The sequence below is a fragment of the Pteropus medius genome, unplaced genomic scaffold, assembly GCF_902729225.1.
Source record: "Pteropus medius unplaced genomic scaffold, Ma_sr-lr_union100, whole genome shotgun sequence".
In the NCBI taxonomy this organism is placed as follows: domain Eukaryota; kingdom Metazoa; phylum Chordata; class Mammalia; order Chiroptera; family Pteropodidae; genus Pteropus; species Pteropus medius.
The window spans coordinates 13,282,515-13,305,554 of record NW_024350926.1 but is presented as its reverse complement, the minus strand read 5'-3'; the positions used below and the strand labels follow the sequence as shown (position 1 = coordinate 13,305,554).

The 23,040-nt window shown below is 35.1% G+C and overlaps 1 protein-coding gene and 1 pseudogene across 1 annotated transcript in view; one reads left to right on the top strand and one right to left on the bottom strand.

Moving 5' to 3' along the window:
- The window catches only part of CNBD1 (cyclic nucleotide binding domain containing 1), a 173,359-nt gene that overhangs the window by 144,856 nt on the left and 5,463 nt on the right, over nt 1–23,040 (bottom strand). The window contains exons 2-4 of the mRNA XM_039841979.1: nt 15,719–15,791; nt 12,301–12,414; nt 8,122–8,280 (exon numbers count right to left, since the gene is read on the bottom strand). Of these exons, the coding sequence (XP_039697913.1) occupies nt 8,122–8,280; nt 12,301–12,414; nt 15,719–15,791 (346 nt within the window). The remainder of the gene's footprint in view (nt 1–8,121; nt 8,281–12,300; nt 12,415–15,718; nt 15,792–23,040) is intronic.
- Nucleotides 10,345–10,460, top strand: LOC120585618 (uncharacterized; annotated as a pseudogene).

The window sequence follows — 23,040 nt, the reverse complement described above, 5'->3', positions numbered from 1 at the left end:
AGGGTGGCATCCAAACAAAAATCTGTTTTCTGTACTGAAGAGCTAATTTATCTGAAATATCTATCTATTAAGAACTATTTCTAGGAGAGTAATCATTTGGAATTAGATACTCGATGTTATTTATGATAGCTTTCATTCTGACATTTTCTTACTTAAACTAAGGAAAAATATATTGCCTATACTTATAAATACACAAGAAAACAAACACTCTAGTTCTTCAGTGATTAATGATAAAGACAACGGAGACTACAAAGGGAAAACGTGACCTGAGTGGTAATCTGATCTTATGAATTAATAATTCACTGATAGATTTAAAATCTGAATTGAAGGCATATCTTAATATTTCTAAGTGAATAAAAGGAAGATGAAAAAGACATTGTGTGATTCATTACTTGGAATGATCTTCACTGTATACACTCCAAATTATATCTAGGCTATGGTACAGATTGCACTTTTTCTACAAAAGTCTATATATTTGCTGCATAGAGGGCTATAATGAGAATATGTGTTATTAAAACAAAAAGTTTGTCCTTTACAAACACAAAGTGGGATGGTTATAAGGATTATTCTGTCTATACCATGAAATTTAAACAAACAAAAAAACGCTTATTTATTAGGAACTCCAAATACATAGTATTTTATAAATCAAATTTTAAATAAACGCCACTAGCCAATTTTAGCTTTCGATTAGAGATAAATATTCTCAAATACACTGTTTAAATTATCTGTTGTGTCATTTATTTCTTTAGAAGATAAGATGAAAGGCTGTGTCTGGCTGTTGTATTATTGCTGCTTCCTCACAGGGAGACTCACCCACCCACATAGACACACGGAGACACTAAGGTCAATGTGGAAACTGACTTTCTGTAAACTAGACTAATGGTTTCAGGTAAATATCAGTGAAAAGTGGCTTATTTCTTCCCCTCGTTATCTACTGAACAATTAAAAGGACCAAAAATGACAAGCATAAGCTCAAATGACAAGATAATAGGGGGAAACACATAGTACATTCTCATCTTCTGAGACCAGACTTTGAAGGTGATTCAAAGTGGTATGATTACTTTACTATAAAGAGTTCATAACACTAATGTAATTCATCCAAAACAGAGGATATTTCATTTCCTCTAGCATAAAGGAGTTTTCCCAACAGTTGTTTTTCCAAAATTTTTACCTGACCTTGAATGGATTTTTAGTTTTTGCATTTTAAGATGGGAATAAACTTATTTTAAGGTCTACTTAATTTTTTTTAACTATCCTCATATGTAAAAGATATGTACAAAACATAACACATATGTAGATTCAATACCACAATAAAAATAAACACCCACAAATTCATTATCCAGCTCAAGAATAGTACATTTCTAAGATATTTGGTTTTCCTTATATTTCATCATTCATCTTTATATCCCTAAATAATATTAGATTTGTATTACTTCTTTTGGAAATTGATACAAATGAAATTAATGATTTATGTTACCAATCACGATTTGCTTTTTTACATTTAACATCATATTTCTGAGTTTCATCCATAGTGTTACACATGGATCACTGTTGCAGTGCATTCATTCACAATATAGTGTTCCACTGTGCGGATATGCTGCAGTTTATATCCATTCTACTATTACTGGACATTTAGAAGGTACAGCATTTCTATCGAAAAAATGCTATTGTGAATAATCTTACATATGCCTCTTGGTACCTATATGTACAATAGTTACTCCATAGTATATGCGTAGGACTAGACTGGAGCTATGTGAATGTTCAACTATACTAGATAATGCTATGTATTTCAAAGTTATTGTATTGATTTATACCCTCAAAATCAGTGTGTAAGAATTCCCACTGTACCACATCCTTGTCAAAATTTTGTATTGTCTCACTTTTTAATTTTCTCAATCTAGTGGGCATGTACTGGTATTTCATTAATATTTAAATTTGTGCTTTCCTGATGACTAATGAGATTGAGTATTTTTTAATATGTGTATTGTTCATTAGTATTTCTTCTTGTATAAAGTAAAACAGTCTAATACCTTTGACTTTTAAAATTAGAATTACGTGACAAAATTCTACCTTTTTGCACTTCATATGTACTTTTTAACCTTCATAACAATCCTGGTAACTACATAAATTTACTACCTTTTTAAGAATATAGAAACTCGGGTTATATAAATTATTCATGATCATATATCTAGCAAGATGCAAGCTGGGTTCTCAACTCAATACTTCTGACATAAAGTATGTTTCCTTCCTTAAACCAAAGGCCAATATCACATAGTATGATAAATCACTAGTGGTTTATACTTTTAAAACAAAATACATGAAAAGCTGCTTATTATCCCCATCATTATTTATTTAATGCTATTGTATTTGATGTATTAAGATGATAAATAAAAACAAAATATATTTATTTGAAAGCACAGCAAATAATGATTATTCCCAGATAATATTATGGCATATAAAAATAATTAAAAGAATGTCAGTTGAAATATATTAGAATTAATATAAGTTCTGTAAGGCAGCTAATTACAAATACATATAAACCTAGTTAAATAGCTTTCACGTATACTAACAATGCTTAAAAAATACAATGATTTAAAAGTTGTTACAAGAGTAGATCCTAAAAGTTCCCATCACCAGGAAAAAAAAAACAATTTTTTTCTTTTTTACTCTTTGTTTTTATGAGATGATGGATGTTCACTAAACTTACTGTGATCATTTCACAATACACGTAAGCCAACTTATGCTGCACACCTTAAACCTGCACAGTGCTGCGTATCAAGTACATCTTAATAAAACTGCAAAAAAGAAATCCTCCTTCAAAAAAATTTTGCCCACTAATTTCTTCTAAGACTGAACTTGAAAATATATATATATAAGAATATAATGCTATTTATAATATTCACAAAAGAAAAGCTAGGAAATTAACTCAAAAAAGTATAGAACCTATATGAAACTCTAGTAAGGGACACAAAAGATGACAAAAATACATGCAAAATATACACCATATTTCTAAATGAGGAAGTTACAATTTTATAGATTTAATTAATTTCCAAAATTATAAGAAATTATCATCAGATATCAAAGCACACCTTAAAACTAGTTATTTTTTAATACATATAAAATTGGCATAAGACTAATTTCAATGAAACAACAGTTAGCCCGAGTATATAATTTTTAAGTGTAATAAAATTATATCACACACGGAGACACTAAGGTCAATGTGGAAACTGACTTTCTGTAAACTAGACTAATGGTTTAGTCTAGACTAAAAATATTTTTACAAATCAATAATCATGGTTGATATGTCCAAGGACTTAAATGATAATATGAAAATTTTGGCAAAGAACTATACACTGTAAAAAAGATTCCCCTGGAAATTTTTAGGTATGATAAATGCAGTAACTGAAACTAAGAACTGTATGAATGAGATTAGCACTCCAGAGAAGGGCCAGCAAAGAGAGAATCAATGAACAGGAAAATAAGGGGAAAAAATAAAGACTGGTAACTTTTGATGGGGAAAAAAAGAAAGATTCTAACTTGAAATGCAAAAATGAAATAGTCACCCAAGACAAGAAGTCTAAGCTTTAACACTCACATCCATGTTGAAATAACTTGTATCATATAGCTTGAATGTCTATGTCCTCCCAAATCTATATATTAAAATGCTAACCTGCCATGTGATGGTGTTAGAAGGCAGGGCCTTTGGTAAGTGATGAGGTGATGACCACAAAGCCCTCGTGATGGCATCAGTGCCCTTACAGAGAGACCCCAGAGAGCTCTCTCACCCCTTCTGTCATGTGAGCACACAGGGCGAAGACAGCCATCTAAGCACCAGAGAGAGGGCCCTCACCAGACACCCTTGATCTCAGACTTCCAGCCTCCAAACCTGTGAGAAATAAATTTCTGTTGTTTAAGCCCCCAGTCTGTGCTATCTTTGTTACAGCAAACCAAATGGATTAAGACATATCTAAACAGCGAAAAAAAATATTTTTACAAGAAACATTGTAATAGAGGATATTTGCTTATTTCCAAACAGCAGAACAAAGGTATGTACAAAGGCACAATTTTTTAAAATACTAGTTAATTTGTGACAAAATAGTAGTTCCTGAAACTCCAGTATAAAAATATTACTGGTAACTTTGTGAACTAATGTAAATATATGACAAATAACTAATAGCTATTATTTATTCATAAACTATAAGAGAAATTTGCATATTCATTCTTGAAGGAATAAAAAATGGGACACTGCTTGTTATTCTGAGTATAAAGGAGCCCCTTTATGCTTCAACTATAACAAACACATAGCAAAGTCTTTTATTTAAAAAAAACCTATCTAGATGTGTAAGGTTCTTTAGGAAAGAGAAGACTGACATGAACAAAGGGTCTATACTGGACCAAGTCACGCACACGGGCCCTAACATTTCTAACTTAACTCAGGCTTCACAACGTGATCCTATGAGGTTAATAATTGTGCCTGTTTTATAGATTGGTGAATTGATTATCAAGAGGTAGAAATCTGCCCAAGATCAAATACCTAGTAATTGGAGAAGTTCAGTTCAAAATCCAGTTCTCTTTGACTCCAAAGTCCAGGCATTTTGCAGTATGTGCATCCCAGATAACTCGGCCTCTACCATGGAGAGCCCAACGTCGGTGCCTTACTCTTCTGTAGTGTCAAGCTGCTGCCAATGAGTTTTAGCTTATCTCCTCAACATTTGATTCCTGTGCATTTGATTCCTTTAGTTTCCATACTTATGGCATAAATGATCACTATGTTCCTTTTTAGCACCAAAAAAAGACTTTCTTTTCTAGGACAAGGCTCCCCCAATTCCAGTCATTTTCCTCCAAATTCTGTATTTTTAGCAGACTTCATGGCAGCCCAAAGTATTTTTCTCTCATCTGCACATAGCCCCTACGTGTAGTGTGAGACTGCAGTTCTGCATCCTATATGCTATCTCACTAGAAGACAGCAGTGTAAGAACCATATTGCATTTGGATTTTAAACAGCTTGAGTTTAAAAAGCAAAAATCTGATGTCCTTTCAGGCAGCAATTTTTCTGAGTCATTCCTGAGAAGTGGCTTTGCCTCACTGCCCCTTTGAAACATAATGATCTTCAGATGCCTCATTCCCTCAAAGGAAGCATCTTTAATTGGAGAAAGTAGGAGAAAAAACAACTGGGCCAAGTTCTCTCAGAGGATTTACAGTGCTTTTCACAGCTCATTTATAAGTTTATCTCTTCTCCTACTCTTCCCACAAACCCCACAAATATACAGGCCTGTCAAGTTTTTTTCCTCAGAAATTAGTCATTTATAAAGAAACCAATTATTTTTACCAAAGCAATCTATAATTGCATTTTAAAAGCTGGTAGTGTTATAGGCGATGCAATCAAATGCAAACACATAAGAGCGTTGAGATGATTCATTCACTCAGCATCCTCCCCGTTACTGGTCCAGTTAGGGAAAGAATCTGAGGTTTGTAGGACTGTGAACTGAGACCTGGGGGGTGTGTGTGTGTGTGTGTGTGTGTGTGTGCGTGTGTGTGTGCGTGTGTGTGTGTGTGTGTGTGTGTGCAGGAGGAGGAGGAGGGGAGGGGAGAATGGGGAGGGGGAGGGGAGGAGGAGGAGGAGATTTCCCCTCCCTCCACATCTTTTTTTTTTAATTAACCAGTGTCAGTTTCTGCTGCTTACAATCTAAAATCCTAACTAATACACATAATAAACTCACATGCCATAAAATACATTATTTAACAGGAAGTGTCCCAACTCTTTCTCTCTCACCCCTCCTCCCACCGTCTGCTCTGCACACACATCCTAGTTACACAGTTCCTTTAACTACTCGAACCCTTCCTCTCTGGTGGCATCTCCCAGATGTGCCCATTGCAATGAGTTTAATATTTCAAACTCATTTACCCGTCCTCCTATCTAGTGATGTTTACTCAGAGCTGTTGAACTGAAGTGGAAGTTAAGGAGTAATCAACATGATTAAGCCAAATCACACCAAGCTTTCAATAATCAATAGTTTCTTAATCTTGTAGGGCATATTTGCATTTCTTTAAAAAGAGGCTACTATTACTCAAAATTAATTTCTATTTGTTAAAATCTCAGGCAGGATGGCAAAATGAAGACTTTTAGAGACCATAAGGTAGCTGTTTTTAAATATTTCTTGTCACGTCACTGAAGAAGCCCACTGATCTGGTTGTGGTTCAGCCAGTGAGAGATGAACAGAGGGCTACTTGGACCTGAGAACGTATCTATCGATAAACAGGTTCTGGTTAAACTATTTTGTGTGTGTACATAAAGCACTCAGTCTACTTCACGTGTGATCAACGGAGTCAAAAAAGACATACAGTGTTACCGCATGTGGCCAACAAACCCTAAGAAGGCCCTCAATGCCCTTTCCTCAGTTTTGAGGATGGGGCAAAACCAATGATTTGTTTCCGACCCACAGAATATGGCAAAGGTTAGGTACACAAAGGCCCTTGCCAGGCTATGTAAGAACGCATCGGAACAGAATGAGAGAGACTCTCGCTTCCACACTGGGAGATGCTCTGAGAGAGGACCGCAGCAGCTCCTGGGTCTCTCCTCCGTGTTAGGATGGCACCTACCATGGCTCCTGCTTGTCACCGCAGCCCATGCAAACGTGGGACTGGACCCTCGTCCATTTGCAGGTTCTACTCTGACTTCACCCTCAGTTTTACCTCCCAGTGTTTTTACACCACAGCCACTGGAGCTCCTCCTGCATCTCATATCAGAATCTTTGTCTGATTTGGAAACCGCTGCCTTGTTTTATTGTTTGTTTGTTTGTTTTTTGTTGTTGTTGTTTTTGTTGTTGTTGTTGTTGTTTTTTCAGAAAGACAGGGATTACCATCACCTTGGAAAGGCCGGCAGCCCAGTGCAATCTGAAATGTGCAGTGAGTGGTTCATGGGTGTCTAGACACCTAAAATAGCAATTCAGTGCAATTTTAATCAGCAGGATGGTTTAATGGAATAAAAGTGGCTGAAGCATCTTATAGCTCCTATAACTTTCAGTGCTTTAGTGATTTTCTACCAGTTAAAGTGCATATTTTTAACACATTGTCTGAACACATTCTAGTTAACTTTCCTATTTTACAGCTTATCGGTTTCATCATACCCCTGGATGGCAAGTGGTTATGACTTCCTTCTGGATAATACCCTCATACCCACTTCCCTATAAAGTGACTAGTATTTGCTATATTTGTTCTAGTATTTGCTATATTTATTGTTATTACAAGCAAAAGCATCACAAATTTGACTAGTATTTGCTATATTCATTGTTATTACAATGAATTTAAAGCAAAAGCATCACAAATCTGACCAATCTCAAATTTCCTGAAAGCTCTACTCATATTTTCTCAAATTTACAATTAGATTTTGAAGTTCTTACACCATAGAATTCTTAATTTATTTCTCCAAATATAAATGCCAGATTTCTAATTTCTCATTCATGCTATTGGTCTTTTATTCAGGCACAATTTTAGTCTTGGCACTTTTGCTCTTTTTTTTTCTGTTGTCAATCTCAATTCCAATATCACCTTTTCCCATGATACCCTTTCGACTTCAATTTTAATCATAAATTCAATACCATCTCTGGTCACCAGACTCCGCCCAGATCTAATGCCCTCTCTCTCCTTCTCTTTCGCCTTCTCCTTCTCCTTCTCCTCCTCCTTCTCTTTCTCATTCAGGCAATTATGTTCTAATCATAGCACAAAGCACTCCAGGAAATTAAAGGGAATAGAGGTAAGTTTATTTAAAAGCCCTGTGACAGAAAGGCAGTTTAAATTCTGTGAAAAACCAACAAGCAACCCTAAGGAAAGGAAATTTTAAATATAATTTTGATTTAACATAATCAGTAAATAACACCTACTTTGCTTGCAACTTAAAATTAAAATGTGTCATAATTGAATAGATTACCAATATATCCACGAAATGCTATGAAGAATTGCATTCACCTTGACACAAAGCTCCAGCACTTCCATCTCTCCTGGATCAACCATTAGTGCTAGTTCACAACTACAGTACACTTAGCAGCAAGCAACTCATTTTAAAAAAATAAAAATTTAAAAGAATTCTTGAACTACAAGTAGTAACATATTAAAAATACTTACAATTTCTTTAAGATAGCCAGGAATTCTTCTAACTTCTCTTCGTATTTTTTGGGTCCATATAAAGTATGGCCGCCTCGTGCTTTTTTAACATAGACAGCTATATTATGAGACTCAGCATCAGACTGTTGGGGCTGACTTTCTTCTGTGCCTTTAGGTTCTCTGAAAAAAGAAACATAATATTTTATGGTATTGCATATTGCACAAAAATTACTCACATGAACTTTTATTGTCAAGAGTAGAAATGCACTATTCTGAGATCATTTGTCATTTTAATATATTCCTTTTTCAATGTCTTAGTTTTCTTTTCAGTCATCAGTAGTGCAGTTAAACATGTCACTCTGTTAAGTCTACAAATTAGCATACATAAAATATTTTCTACATGCAGAATTTGATTATAGGTATTATAACTGTCCTAAGTGATTGAAACATCTTTCATAATTAGTCAGGTATACATAATTTAAGGAAATATTTCAAATCAATGGTTAAAATCCTTCTCTTTACACCCAAAGTTGTTTTTCAGTGTTTTTTTTAGCACTAATGATATAAATGGTTTTTTAAAAACTTTTGTTTTTTAAATTCATAAATTATGAACATCTTGAAAGCAGCTACCATACTTTATTAGTCTGCTACAGTATGTTATACACTTAGGTACCCGAGAGATGTATGAATAAATGACCATTTCCCGTTCATTCTCCAGCTCCAATCATTCCTATTAAGAGGTCACGTAAAACCTAAGGGCAAAGAATCTAACAAATGTTGTCCATCCTTAAGAAAAAAAATAGTGGAGGAAACAATAAAAACCCAAATGATCATAGATTAGTCACCTTTAGTTATATACATGAGATGAGAAAAAATAAAATTAAATATAAGATAAACATTATATGAAATAATGATGACAACAGTGTCTAATAAGAATGAACTGAGGCTTCAAATTAAAACAAAAGTTTATTTGGGGTATTTGGGGATTTGAATCTGAGTGTCGCAGATACAAAAGGAAACCTGAAATGTGCTCCAGAGAAGACAAAGAACACCAGCTTATATAGGCAAAACCCACAAGTTGTTTTGAAACTTTTCCTGTTGGCTATCTAACACATGGCATTCAGACTAGTCTAAAAATGACTGGTCAGGTCCAGGTGGCAAGATTCTGGGGTAGGTGTTGGCATGGAAACAGGGAAGTAAGATCCAAATGTGGCCTTGCAGTAAGCACTAAAAAGAAGTTCAAAAGCATAAGTCTGACTTCCCCCGTGGCCTCCTGACTCCACCTTAGAGCCCCTTGACATTAGTGACTCCATTGCAGATGTTTTGTTCATAATAACATCACACTTTAACATCTAACATATACTTCAGTCCTTAAATGGTTGGCTACTCTGCAAAACGTTATATACGCATCTCATTAATATTAGTCATGTGAGATAAACAATACCACCCCCCAATTATAAAATAAGGAACTTACAGCTTGAGTTTATATAATTTGTCTAATCACTCATAGCTAGTAGAGCTAAAAGGTTTCTTTTTTAAAAATCTCTCTCAAGTTCACAGAATATTAAAGCTTAATAGTAAAACATTTATCTGACATATACAGAAAGAAGATACTCTGGCATAACTTATACAGCCATATTAAAAGCCAAACATTTCTCCTTCCACATGTTCACAGAACTTCAGCCATTCCATCCAGAGACCTTGAACCCTATTTAAAACTCTATCCCTATTTACTCCTGTAAATAGATTATAACAGTAAGTACAGTAAAAATTCAGCAATGATGAGAATTCAGATATAAAGCAATTGGCTGCTTTCCCCTACCCAGCCCTAATTCTCAAATGCAAATGGTATAAAGTTTTCTTATCTCCTAGAGGGGAAGTGGAGGTAGATATGGCAGACTTTGTGGCAGAACTGTGGAGAGTGAGGACTTCCAGTCAAGATGGCAGAGCAGGAAAATGCTGTGCCCGCCTCCTCCCACAACCACATCAAATTTACAACTAAACTACAGAACAACCATCATTGAGAACAACGTGGAGTCTAGCTGACCAGAAGTCCTTTAACTAAGGACATATAGAAGAATGCACCTTGAGACCGGTAGGAGGTACGGAGATGCAGAATAGGCTGGTCCCACACTCCCTTGGGGCAGTAAAGAATCGGGAGAGATATCTCAGCTGCAGAGGTCAGCCTGAGGGTCGATCCCTCCCACTGAAGCATTTAGTGTCTGCACGGAGAAATAGTCCATGGTCTATGGCCATGTCACCCTGAACAAGCCCAATGTCTGATCTTGGAAGCTAAGCAGGGTCAGGCTTGGTTAGTACTTGGATGGGAGATCACCTAGGAAGACCAGGTGCTGTAGCCATAAATAATAATAATAAATAATTTTTTAAAAAACTGTAGTCAATGTTCAGAGACTATTCTAGAGTCACATTATGGCTTTCGGGCAAAACGAAAACTGAAATCCAAGTCTTCTGGGTCAAAATTCAATGCTCTTTTTAAAACAGTGTCTCTGTCCCTTCGATTAACTGTATCTGTGATTATACCAAAAATTTAGCTTCTCTCTAGTTGATCCATGAATAAAATAAATTTTAGATAATGACCACAGCTCCAAGCAGTCCTCGATCTCGTTCCTGCCCTGTGTTCACATTCCTGGCTCAAGAGGAATCGCTCCCTGTGTCTCAACCGGGTCTCCCACTCATCTCCATTCACGTGGCACTGCTCCAGGCGGATCGAACGGTTCGTGAAGCATTTCTTCCACTCTCCTTGCATGTGACTGTCTTCCTTCACCATTCAGCAAGTGCCCTGACATCAGGCATTCTCACCAAATGCCCACAGCCAGGCACGTGCCATTCTTCAAAGTCTTGCTATTGTATCTGTCACATGATATTTGTGTTATGATGAATTATAGTGTTGAATATGACGATAACAATGGATAAAGGCTGTTGATGAATAATTTTAATAGCAGAAGCATTTAGAGTCTGCTAATTCATCTTCCTTCATTGATTTCATTCTGCCAAAAGCACCTCTAAATTACCTGAGCTCTATTCCCACCTTCTGGGCGTCTCTGGGTACATCACATTACATTAGGGACCAGTATAAACTAAGCTTAGAGAAGATTTATAATTTCTTAATACATTTTATAAAATTTATTTTAATTCGGTTTAAGGTATTTTTATTGCTACTTTAATGTAGATTTCTTTCTGGCTAAACATATAAGCGTTTGTATCTCTCAGCAGCCACCTAACTGCACACATGAGAGGTAAAAGTATGATTTTACTTTTACTGTGAGATATGGATACTGAATTCTATTAAATGACTTTTCATCATCTACAGATAGTATCACATAGCTTCTCCTTGAGCTACGAAGATTATAAAATTATAATACCTTTTTAATGCTGAACCTCCTTTATACTCATAAGAGGAAGCCAATTTAACCATGAAGTATAAATCTGCTAATACACTATTGTATTGCTTCATAATTTATTTTGTATGTTTGCCTACACAGTCATAATTAAAATCAGTATTTCTCATTTATGTTATTCTTAAATTTTGATATCAGAGTCATATGTCCAATGCAAACTTACAACCTACTTTCCATTGTGTATACTCTAGGAAAATTAGATTGCATAGAAATTACCTTTACTTAAAAGGAACTTTTAGTGATATCATTTATAGGTCTTTAATTTTCACTTTAATTTTTTTTTTGCTTCAAAAATACTTTTGAAGAGTACTTTTTACACCTTCTATTTATACCATCGGTTTTTAAAATTTCTATCTTCTGGAATAAATTTAGTATATATTTTTTTTTAGAAAATTAACCAATAACATCTAGATTATCCAATTAGCCTTGTTACATAAAGTATTATACCATAATTTACAATTTTCTTAGTTTTCTCTGTGTCATTTATTATATTATCTTTCTCATTTCTAAGAGTATTTTCTCTGTTATTAGATGAGGCTAGTTCATTCATTTTAATGACAATACTCACACATTCATTAGTCCCAATTATCATACGACATAATTAACATTCCTCCAAAGTGAGTATATGAATGTCCCCTTCCCTGCTGACCTCAAGCTCTTTGGCTATTCCCAACATGGAGTGCTGGGAACTGATAAAATGATGCCCATGTGCGAGTTCCATTTGTTCTTTCCTGTACGCATGCACACACACGTCAGCTCTGTCAAAAGAAGACACCATTACCTTTTTCCCTCCTGTTTGAAAAGTTTAGGCAGTCTGACTTTTTTCTTCAGAAATATTTTAGGATATTGCTTCATAAACCTAGTGTGAGCTGATAGGACACTGCAAGCACTCCCGCTTTAAAAAAAAAAGAGAGAGAGAAATTAAATTGTAACTATGATAAGATAATAGCTTCCAAGGGAAAGATTTTTAATTCAATTCATACGATTTAATTCTATACTACTTATTCTAAGAAGCAAATAACAAAAATATGAAACATAAACATTTTATGCTTTTAAAATACCCACTATAAAAATTTTCTATAGTGTGCTTCAGTGAGAAATATTTTAAGATTATTAAATAAATTTATGGCAATGTCAACATTAAAATTTAATTTTAAGCTAAGGCTTCTTAAAACTTTTATTTCTGTAATTGATTAAAGTCTTGGATAAAATATACAAGATAATTAAAATTCCTCCAAAATTATTCACATATAGTTTACAAATATATTACTGGAAAGTATAACCATCTGAGTCTTTGCAATGATTAATGAAAATCTCATGCAGTACTTTTTTAGGGTTGGAACAAAGCTGTGTGAGACTGAAAGACCAGCATTTCCTAAATCCAGCAGATCGCTGGAATCATCTGGGGTACTTTAATAAGTGCAGATTTCTGACGCTTTTCCTGAAGAAGCAAGATCAACCAAGGGTGGAGTCTGGGTGTGCTTTTCTACTTTAAATCTCCTCCTCCAGCTGATTCCTACTTGCAGCCAGGTTTCAATCCATTGCAAATATTAAACACGTCAACAACAAGATCTACTGTCATTCGGTGTCAAGTAATGACATTTATTTCTGGAAATTCCTTGCCTCATGCAATTTTCCATCAACAATCACTATGAAAAGTTGGTCAGTTTTTTAAAATGCTAAACATTCATCTTGACAGCTTATTTCAATAATTTTCAAAAATGATTATACTTAAAATTGAATAATGACAAATATCTTAGTCAATATTTGTCTCATAGCAGTGAATATAAAAATGCTTAAGAGGCTTTTCTTATTTCATTGTCAATGTAAATAATAATGACACATAGTAAAATATTTATTCTAAAATATTTAGAAACTTTTTCCAAAGTTTCTAAAACAACTATTTAATCCTACACATAAAACAAATATACTTTAAGAATACTATTTAACTGAATTTAAATAATGCAACATGAATGTAATTTGACATGACGTTCAGCATTTTCAATCCTACTCTTTTACTATAGAAATACATTGACAAGAACCTACGCTTTTTTTAATCCAACCACTGATATCACTGGAAGCTTTCCTAAGATTTCTTTTTTTCCTTTTTTTTTTCTATTTAGAACTCACGTTCCACAATCATCTATTTTACACACTTACCTGTTATGTATTAGGTACTTGTTATAGGCCAACCATTGTGCTAAGTAAGATCTTTACTTTGTTTTTGTCTCATTGTATATTTGTATAACCTGAGAGACTGGTATACTTTATCACCCATTCCACACATACAGAAACTGAAAACTTAATAATTTGCCTAATTCATGTGGAGGACACAGGGTACAGATGAAAACTGAACTGACTTCAAAACCCATTTCTTAATATTTTGGATATACTGCCCCACTAAATAATAAAAAATGTTAGTTCTTACTATGTGCCAGGCACTCGTCTAGGGTATTTATATGTATCAGATCATTTAGCCTTTACGTAACTCTATATTAGCCAATATTCTATCTTCCCCATTTTGTAGATAAAGAAAGGCCCGAAGAAGTTCAAGAGTGTGGTCCAAGGTCACACATCCGGAAGATGGCTGTGCCAAGGTTCAGACCAGGCAACCTGAGTGCAAGTGCTTAATTCTTTACCATATGCCGAAAGACACTGGGAGTGAGGAGGAGGCAGGAGCACATAGAAAAAAGGCATTCTTTGGAGAAATCCAAGGAATTTCAAAAAAGTATGCCTTTTTCTCTTTCTCTGAGAAATAAGGAATGGAAAGATGAATAAAAACATAGACATAATCTGAAGAGTTAAGAGGATGCTATACAGAGATGTTTTAAAGTAGAAAGTCTGTACCTAAGAGCATTTTCTCAGGGCCCCATAAAGGTGAAGCAAGGTCCTCTCAGTGAAGGAAGGTGTGTGTGTGGGGAGGGTGGGGGGGCGGGGTGGACACTGATGGATACTAAAGACACTCAACACTCCAACCGGAGTGAAGGCATTGGCAAGAAAATAAATTTAAAAAATACGTATCTTCAAGCATAATATACCTCAGGAATTGTGAGCTTTGAACCATGTATTTCCCAGTTCTTTGGCTTAAGTATATTTCAGCTAGGCATCTCCTGTGCAGTAAAGATTTGTGATTTCAACCATTCTCTTTTGTCTTCAGTGGCAAATTATGCTCAGAGACTGAGTCTGTGTGTGCCAGCAGTTTACTTAACGCAGGTTCCCTGCATAAATTTCACAAGCCAATAGCATACAGGATAACGTCCCTTAAGCCAATAAAGAAATAACATCCTCAAAAGCAATGATAGATTAGTCACACTGTATTCCAGGCAAGGGTTGAGAAAGTCAAATTTAGCTGCGGTGGACCTTTCTATAGGAAGCACTCAGAAGAGCCAGCCTTAAGCACCAAGAGCTGACTTCCAGCTGCCAGGGGTGACACGAGTCCCCTGTGCTAGGGGGCGAAGGCACCGTGTGGGCGCAGGCGAGGCTGCTCCCAGGGTTGTCACCCCAGGGACTGCTGCGTGGTGTAGAGCCACTGCCGACCAGAGTCCCCTGGGCCACGGCAGGAACGGGTGTCCCTTCGCTTCCCGAGACCGCTGCCTGGGTTAACGCCACTGCCACCAGACGAAACTCTCTGTAGCGCTCACAGCCTCCGGCATCTAGAGCCCAGACATCCTCTGGCCTGGCGGCTTCTCCACAGGGCCTCACCCATGAGCCCCACTGTGCCCCTCAGCAGCTGAGCTGGGGTCCTTACCAACAGCAACAGCGACAAGAGGACATCCTGACACAGCTAATTCACTCATGCCGAAACAACTTTACTTCTAAAACGACTTCTTTTTGTCATAAGCAGGCAGATTAAAACAATCTCATATAAGTCCTAAACACAGGTGGATTTGAAATCATATCAAACCAACACACAACACATTTAAAGCTTTTTCCCCTATGACTGTTTTCAGAGTACTAGGGAGGACCCAGCTAGGGATAAATTATGTTTGTTTCACACAAAATTGTTCCTCTAAAATGTGACATATATATTCTGTCTCTTCAATCTGGGCAAATAACCTCCAGTTTTCAAACATTTTTATTTGCGTGGTAAATCAGGTATCTATGAGAGTCAATAATGGTTCATTACTATACTTTATCCATGAAACAAACACAGTAATATTCATTTGAGTGACAAAAAGAGAAATGCGTGAATATATTACCAGCTTTGCTGTCCACTCCTGTTGCATAATGCATTCAACTGACCGTAATCAATGTGCGTAGACATTTTCAAGCCTGCCAAAAAAAAAAAAAAATCAATTAAAAATGCAAGTAATTTTCTGTAATCTTATTAACCAAATGTGTAAATAGAGTTTAATTGCAAACATTCATCATAGTAAAAGAATTCTGTGACTATGAAAGTGAGGTATTATTATATATTAACAATCTTCGTTTGACGTGCAAGCAGAGTTAAATAAGGTGATTAGAATAAGGAAAGAATTTAATGTTTTTCATTGGCGTCAAATTTGGGCTGTTATTGTTTGCTTAATTCCAGTAAATGCTGGAGTGTGATATGTCCTGTTGCTCCTCTGGAAGTGAGCCTTTCACAAACCTTATCTTCTATCTTTAGAAGGTGAAGTCTGGACATGACAATTCAAAAAAGAGTTTCCTTGAGGCCTCTGTCTCTGCCTCTCTCTCCGCAACACTGGCAGTTCTGACCCATCCCTGCACAAGCCCCCATCCTGGGCCAGTCCCATTCCACAGCACCTTCGGTGTCTAGATTCAGTGTGTAATTCCTTCTGAAGTTCAAGCGTAAGCAGGTCACAAAAGATCCGTAGCAGCAGAAAGACAGTAGTCATAGCCAAAAGGAAAAGTAATTGTGACTGTCCCTCAGTGCTGGAAAGAACTGCCAGAGCAGTGAGCATGATCAGCATCCTTACAGCAGCAAGCACTCGTGTCACAGGCCCTCTCCTTACTCCAGGAGAATGGTTACTGTGAGAAACACCACAAAACAGAACACAGGAACAACACCAGCACACGCATTACTCCTTCCTTCAGTGAAAAGCACTGAAAACACTGTGGCTTAACACATTCCTAAAGCTTTTTAAAATGTATTTATTGACTACATCCCCTTAACAAAGAATTGGTACTCGACATGTCCAAAGCCACCCAGGTCAATTTCAGGTTACTGAATCATAAAACTTCATGTTCTCTTTAACCCTTTGGTGATCTAAAAATTAATCATCAGTAATAGATACCAGCTTCCTAAATATGAAATTGAAGTAAGAAAAATTTAAACAAAAAACTGCTTGCTATCCACATAAAATCATACCATTTAATAAATTTGAAAGTACTAATTATATGATTTAGGCATTTTCTTATCTACATTACTCCGTCAAGCCTTAAGAAACAAAAAAAAAATATATATGTAATTGCATTCTAGCATCACATGGAATAAATATTTTAGGTGAGCCAAGTTACAGCTAGATTATATCAAAAATACTTTTAGTATACTAATATTTCTGATATAGAATATTTTATAAAATCTTAATGATAGTATATTTTTAGATACATGGATTAAGAAAATACTTCTGCTAACTATTGGTTTAGTGCATTTTCCTGGCCCAGTTTAGTACAGGGTCAGACATAGTCCTGGTGACTGGTGTGGACAGGAAAGGCTGTGGTGCCATAGAGATGTGGAAAAAGGTCAAAAAAGTTTGAGAAATACTGATTAAAAAAGGGGCTTTGAAAAAGTAAATATCTTCATCCCTCAGCTAAAGCAGCTTATAAAAACTAAAAAGTATCATAGAATGAATAAGTCTAAGAATTGTTAGAACAGAAAAATTGAAAAATCACCTTGTCCAAGAAAAGCTACAGCACTTGAGAGTAAAGTTTTACATTAGGCTTGGTACAGCCAAGAAATCTCAAAACCAGAATGTCTAGATAGTACTCACGGCCTAAAAGGACACTCTACAATCACTAAAAAATGTCCTCTTCACTCATCCTCATTTCCAAGAGAGATATTTGTCACAAGGGTCTCTACATAAAGGTTATTGAGCAACGTAATGGATTTTGTCTTTGAAGCAGTTTCATTAAAAAGGAAAAAGCCAAAAGATTTCAACATGAAATTGCAGCTTTGTAAATACCAGTTGAGCTTTTCTGGTGATCAATTTTAACACAGGGATAAAGCTCAGAGAGTTTCAAAGAGTACTAAGTTTACAATTGTATCCCCATCTTGTTTTCCCCTCATGAATATGTCTTAGTCGGAGTTTTGACAGATGTAAAGGGGCTTAACACTGTAATGGGGATAAAATCAAGGATTTTGACCAGAGTAAACTTGAAAAAGGATTAGAAGCTGATATAAAAGCATGGATACAAAATTAATCCTAAACTAGAATCCATGGTGCAATTGAAAAATCAATTATCTTTGTTAATATAAGGCCCATTATATATCACAAGAAAAGAGAAAGAATAAAATAAAAAGAATTAAGCATTTGACTCAAAAATTTAGAAAAATAAATTTTAATCTTTTTAAAAATTAATTTATTTTTAAGGGTAACATTGGTTAATGAAATCCAGTAAGTTTCAGTAAGGTGCATGCATATATGTATATCACATTGTGTGTTCTCCTTCCATAGTTAGATTTCTTTCTGTCACTACAGTGGAATATTACTCAACCATAAGAAGAGATGGAATACTGCCATTTGCAACAACATGGATAGACCTCAAGAAAATCATGCTAGGCAAAATAAGCCAGACAGAAAAGGTAGAAAAAGAAATTTTAAATGAGGGAAATAGTAAGGAGAAAATAGAAAAGCAGAAATTAATGAGTTTATGAAATAGGAAAAACTAGAAAAGTAAATTCAAAAGCTGGTTCTTTGAAGGGAAAAATAAACTACTAACTTACCTAAACAGGAAAAAAAATGTCATAAGTACTCAATGTCAGAAATAAAAGTGGGAAATAATTATAAATATTATAAAGAAAATCAAAGGAGTGTTTCATGCAAGAATATCCCCAAATAAAACTCTGAATAAAAATGAATATTTTTTTCAAGAAAATGATTACTTAAATTGACCTTGGAAGGGGGAGAAAACAGAAATAATTGCCCTGAAAGAAATGGAGAATAATCTCACTGTAATTTCTTTCTGCCACACACACACAAATGCACCAAAGGTATTATCACAGGTGAACTCTATCAAATCTTTATCAAAGAAATATTTCTAATGGCAATTAAATGTTTCAAAACACAAAAAAGAGCTCTCAAATTACTTTGATGAAGCAAGCTAAACAATGGTACCCAAATAAGACAATGACAGCATGAAAAAGAAAACTGATCTTTTTAAATAAAAATGAGTATTTTAAATATACAGTGCCCACAAACCCATTAACAGAGTGATATCACACAATAAAGGTAGATTTAGCCAAGTAATTGGAAATGGGAACTATGAAATATAACCGTATAATTTACCACAAGTCAAAATTTTAAAAATCATAATCTCCATAGATACAGAAAAAAATATTTAATAAAATTCAATGTTGTTTTTAAATAATTTAAGTAGAAAACGTTTCTATTCATAACCTGATAAATATACCAAACCAAAAGACAGAATTATGTTTAATGTTGAAACACTAGAAATAACAAGTTCAGAAATAAGATAAAAATATCCACTAGTGCTACCCATTTCTGGAAATACTGAGTAATGTGATTTGATAAATGAAATTCACAGGTTATAAAAATTAGACAAAAGAGACAAAAATCATTGCTAACATTATAACCATATAAGTAGAAAGCAGAACCTCTTAGACTACAATCCATTAGAATATTCAGTGAAATGGCTGATTACAAAGACAAATACCCAGTAGCTTGCCCCTTTCTATGAACCACTAGGTCAGCGGAGGAAGGGAGGCATCAGTGGTGCCCAGAGGTGGGGATGGAAGGTAGGGTGCCCAGTGGCCAAGAACATGGTGTGGAGGGTACCATATGTGGGGCTGGGCCAGTGCAAAATATTAGAGGCCAATCGGGGTGGAGGGTGAGTGATCATGTAAGATGGGAGGGGAAGGGACGTGCCTGTGCTGGATGTGGGACACTCGGTGGGAATGGCATAGCAGTGAATTCGGAAGACTGGCTACACACGGGGGAACTGATCACAGGTATTACAGAAAAGGTAACAGGAACAACATTTCTCACTTCAGAGGATGGAGTTACAAATACAGAAAGAGAGAAGACCACAATGAACCCTGTAGTGTTGCATTAGAATTGGAAGAATTAGTGTAAATTCATGGTTTTCAATATAAATAAATTGATAAACGAACAAAGATAAATGTAAATGTGTGTGCCTTAGATCTGTCCACTGAGAGGGTCTGTGAGCAGTGACACTCTAATATCAATGAACACATAGCAGCTAGATCTTGACTTCTAAACACAATTCTGCATTACAGTGAACCAGGGTTCCTTAGGAAAATGGTGAATTCCAAGGCTCAGATGGGGAAAGCACAAGATGAGCCTGAAAAATATTGTGTCAGAAAGCAATGACAAACCAACCTGAAGGTGCTCCCAGTGGCCAAACAGTGAATGATTCCAGCATCAAAATATATTATGATAGTAACTCATTAAAATACTTTGAACAAACTAGGAAACCATAAGTTTATACTTATTTGCTATTGATTGATTGATTAAATATTTTATGAGATATGGGATATTTTAATACCTTCAAATACTTCTTCACAAAATACTTATTAATTTGAAAGAGAAAAGAGTAAATTTACAGCAACATACCACCTTCAAGATCAATCGATTAAAGTGAATATCATCAATAGTGGGCCAAGGTGAAATCACAAGCCACCTGATGAGATGGAACACAATTACTTCTCTGACACTTCTGTCAAGATGTCTAATTTGAATCTAATCACAAGGAAACATCAGACCAACCAAACTGAAGGATATTCTACTAAAGAAGTGGTTTGTAATCTCCCAGCATCAAGGTCATGAAAGGCAGGGAAAACTGACTGAAGAAGACTGAAGACACAAGACAATGAAATCCTAGATGAAATTTTGAATTGGCTCCTTTTATTATAAAGAACATTATCAAAACAATTGACTAAATTCAGATTTTCAATCTAGCGGTCTAAGAATTAAATTACAGTAATTTATTTGTGTTAACTTCCTGATTGTCAGATATATTTAATTATGTAGGAGAATGTTCTTATTTTTAAGAAATACACACTAAAATATTTAAGGATGATGAAGTATCGAATGGTTCTAGAAATATGAGTTTTTTATACTGAACTTTCAATGTTTCTATAAGATTATGTGAGTTTCAAAAATTGTTTAAATTTTTTGTAATTCAATATTGTCTCAATCTTTGAATTTAACGCATTTTCACTTAAAATATCAAAATGTTTATTTGTATGTATAATATTACTAAAGTTCACATAGAAAAATATACATGGGAGAATAGCAAAATTGTGTGTTAAAAAAGTAGTCAGTAAAAATCTTATCATATACTGAAATATATTATAATACTTCAAATTTTAACAATTCAACACACAAATGCATACATAGACAACAGATAAGTGGAAACAGCAAATAACAGATCCAGAAATGCACACAGAATGCATACAAAATTTAGCACATAATAAAAACTGGCTTCTCAAATTAGTAGGAAAGAGATCATTACTCAACAAATGGAGTTAGAACAGCTGGTTTTTCATTTGGAAATATATCCATATATACATGAAGTTGCATCCATACCTCACTATTCTAAACCAAAATAAATTCCAGATGCATCAAACATTTAACAAGCTTAATATGAAAAAGTTAAACTGTATAAATACTAAAAGAACATATGGGAGAATTATTTTATGTCTTGGCATGGAGAATTATTTTATGTCTTGGCATGGAGAATAACAGTCTAAGCAAGAATTGTTAACAGAAAACAAACAATCCAAAACCTTTATATGGCACAAAAATCATAAAGACAAAAGAAAAATGCAAACTGAGAAAAATATTTGTAAAGTATATGCCAAAGTGTGAATTTCTTTTATACAGAGTTCTTTCAAATAAAAGGAAAAAAATAACTCAGTGAATGGGACATAAACAGGCTCTTCACATAAATACAAATCACCACAAATACATGAAAATATTCTAAACATCACTCTTAAAGAAATGCAAACTTAAAGGGCAATTAAAACTCTTTTCGATTAATTGACAAAATTCTTGTTTTCTAATGCATGATATTAGTATTGCCACTGCAGGACAAACACTCGCATATACTGATAGTGAGACTAGAAATCCATATAACCTCTTTGGCAGACTATTTGGCAATAGTTGTCAAAATTTAAAATGCACACATCCTTTCAGCTTGAAGTTCTATTAATATACTTGCTTACAAACTCGAAAAGGCATGTGAGGATTTTGATTTGATTTTAAGAGCTAAACTAACTAGAAACAGATTCCCACTGCATTAGTAAGGAGACAGAAACCACACCAATAAATCTCATGGGAAAAAATTAATACAAAGAACTATCAGTTAGGTATTAGAGACCTGCACTGCAAAAAGGGAACACCAAATATCATGCAGAAAGCAACTACCACCTCTACTTTTGCTGGTGAAACAAAGGGAAGAGACTGAGTTACGAGAACTTCAAAGCCTGGGAAGTGGCCCTGTAAAGTCAAGGCCTGAACCTCTGAAGCAGGATACGAGAGTTGCCCTGGACTCTGGAGTGGGTTCGATGGGACTATTTCTGGGGATGCTGGGACAACTGCAAATGGAATTAACTACTGCTGCTTCAATGAACAGCCACCGCTCAGGTGAAAAACACACTGCCAGAGAGAGACATTCACAAGGAGGAAAAGCAAACTAGAAACAGAAGACACGTGCATAAACACTTTCCTTAACTTTCCTCCTGCCTTCCAAACTCCCTCTAACACCTGCTATTGACAGGTCCTAATAGGAAGCCACCTGGCTTCCTGGGAAAAACTGGTTTGCAGAGTCACAGCCCCAGTCTTAAAAAGCAGAACACTGAAGGGGAAGGTGAAGAGGAGGTACACTAGCTTAATGACTGGCACATTCATAAGTGGCATTTTGGTGTATCCAAACAAGGAAATATAATACACCCCTAAAATGAATAAGGTACATATGTATGTGTTGACGTAAAAAAGCTTTCACGATATATAACATTGTTAAGTGAAAAAATAAAGGTATGAAATAAGGTAACAAAAATGCCATACCATATGTATTGAAAAACAAGATTAAATACACACACTTCCATATGCACACATGGGTATGTATGTGTATAATACATGTACATATATACATACGTACATGTATACATTAACACGCATGAAAAATTTCAAGAAAAATGTTTTTTCATGATAGCTACTTCTGACGATAAGAAATACTGGCTGGGAGAAAGACTCAATTTTTCAGTATTCTCTTGTGCCTGATGCATATTTTATTTGCATAACTTTCAAAAGAGACCTATTTACCCAAATTCCCATAAACTGTGAAAGTTGTTTGTTCTTCTTTCCATTTACTGATCATC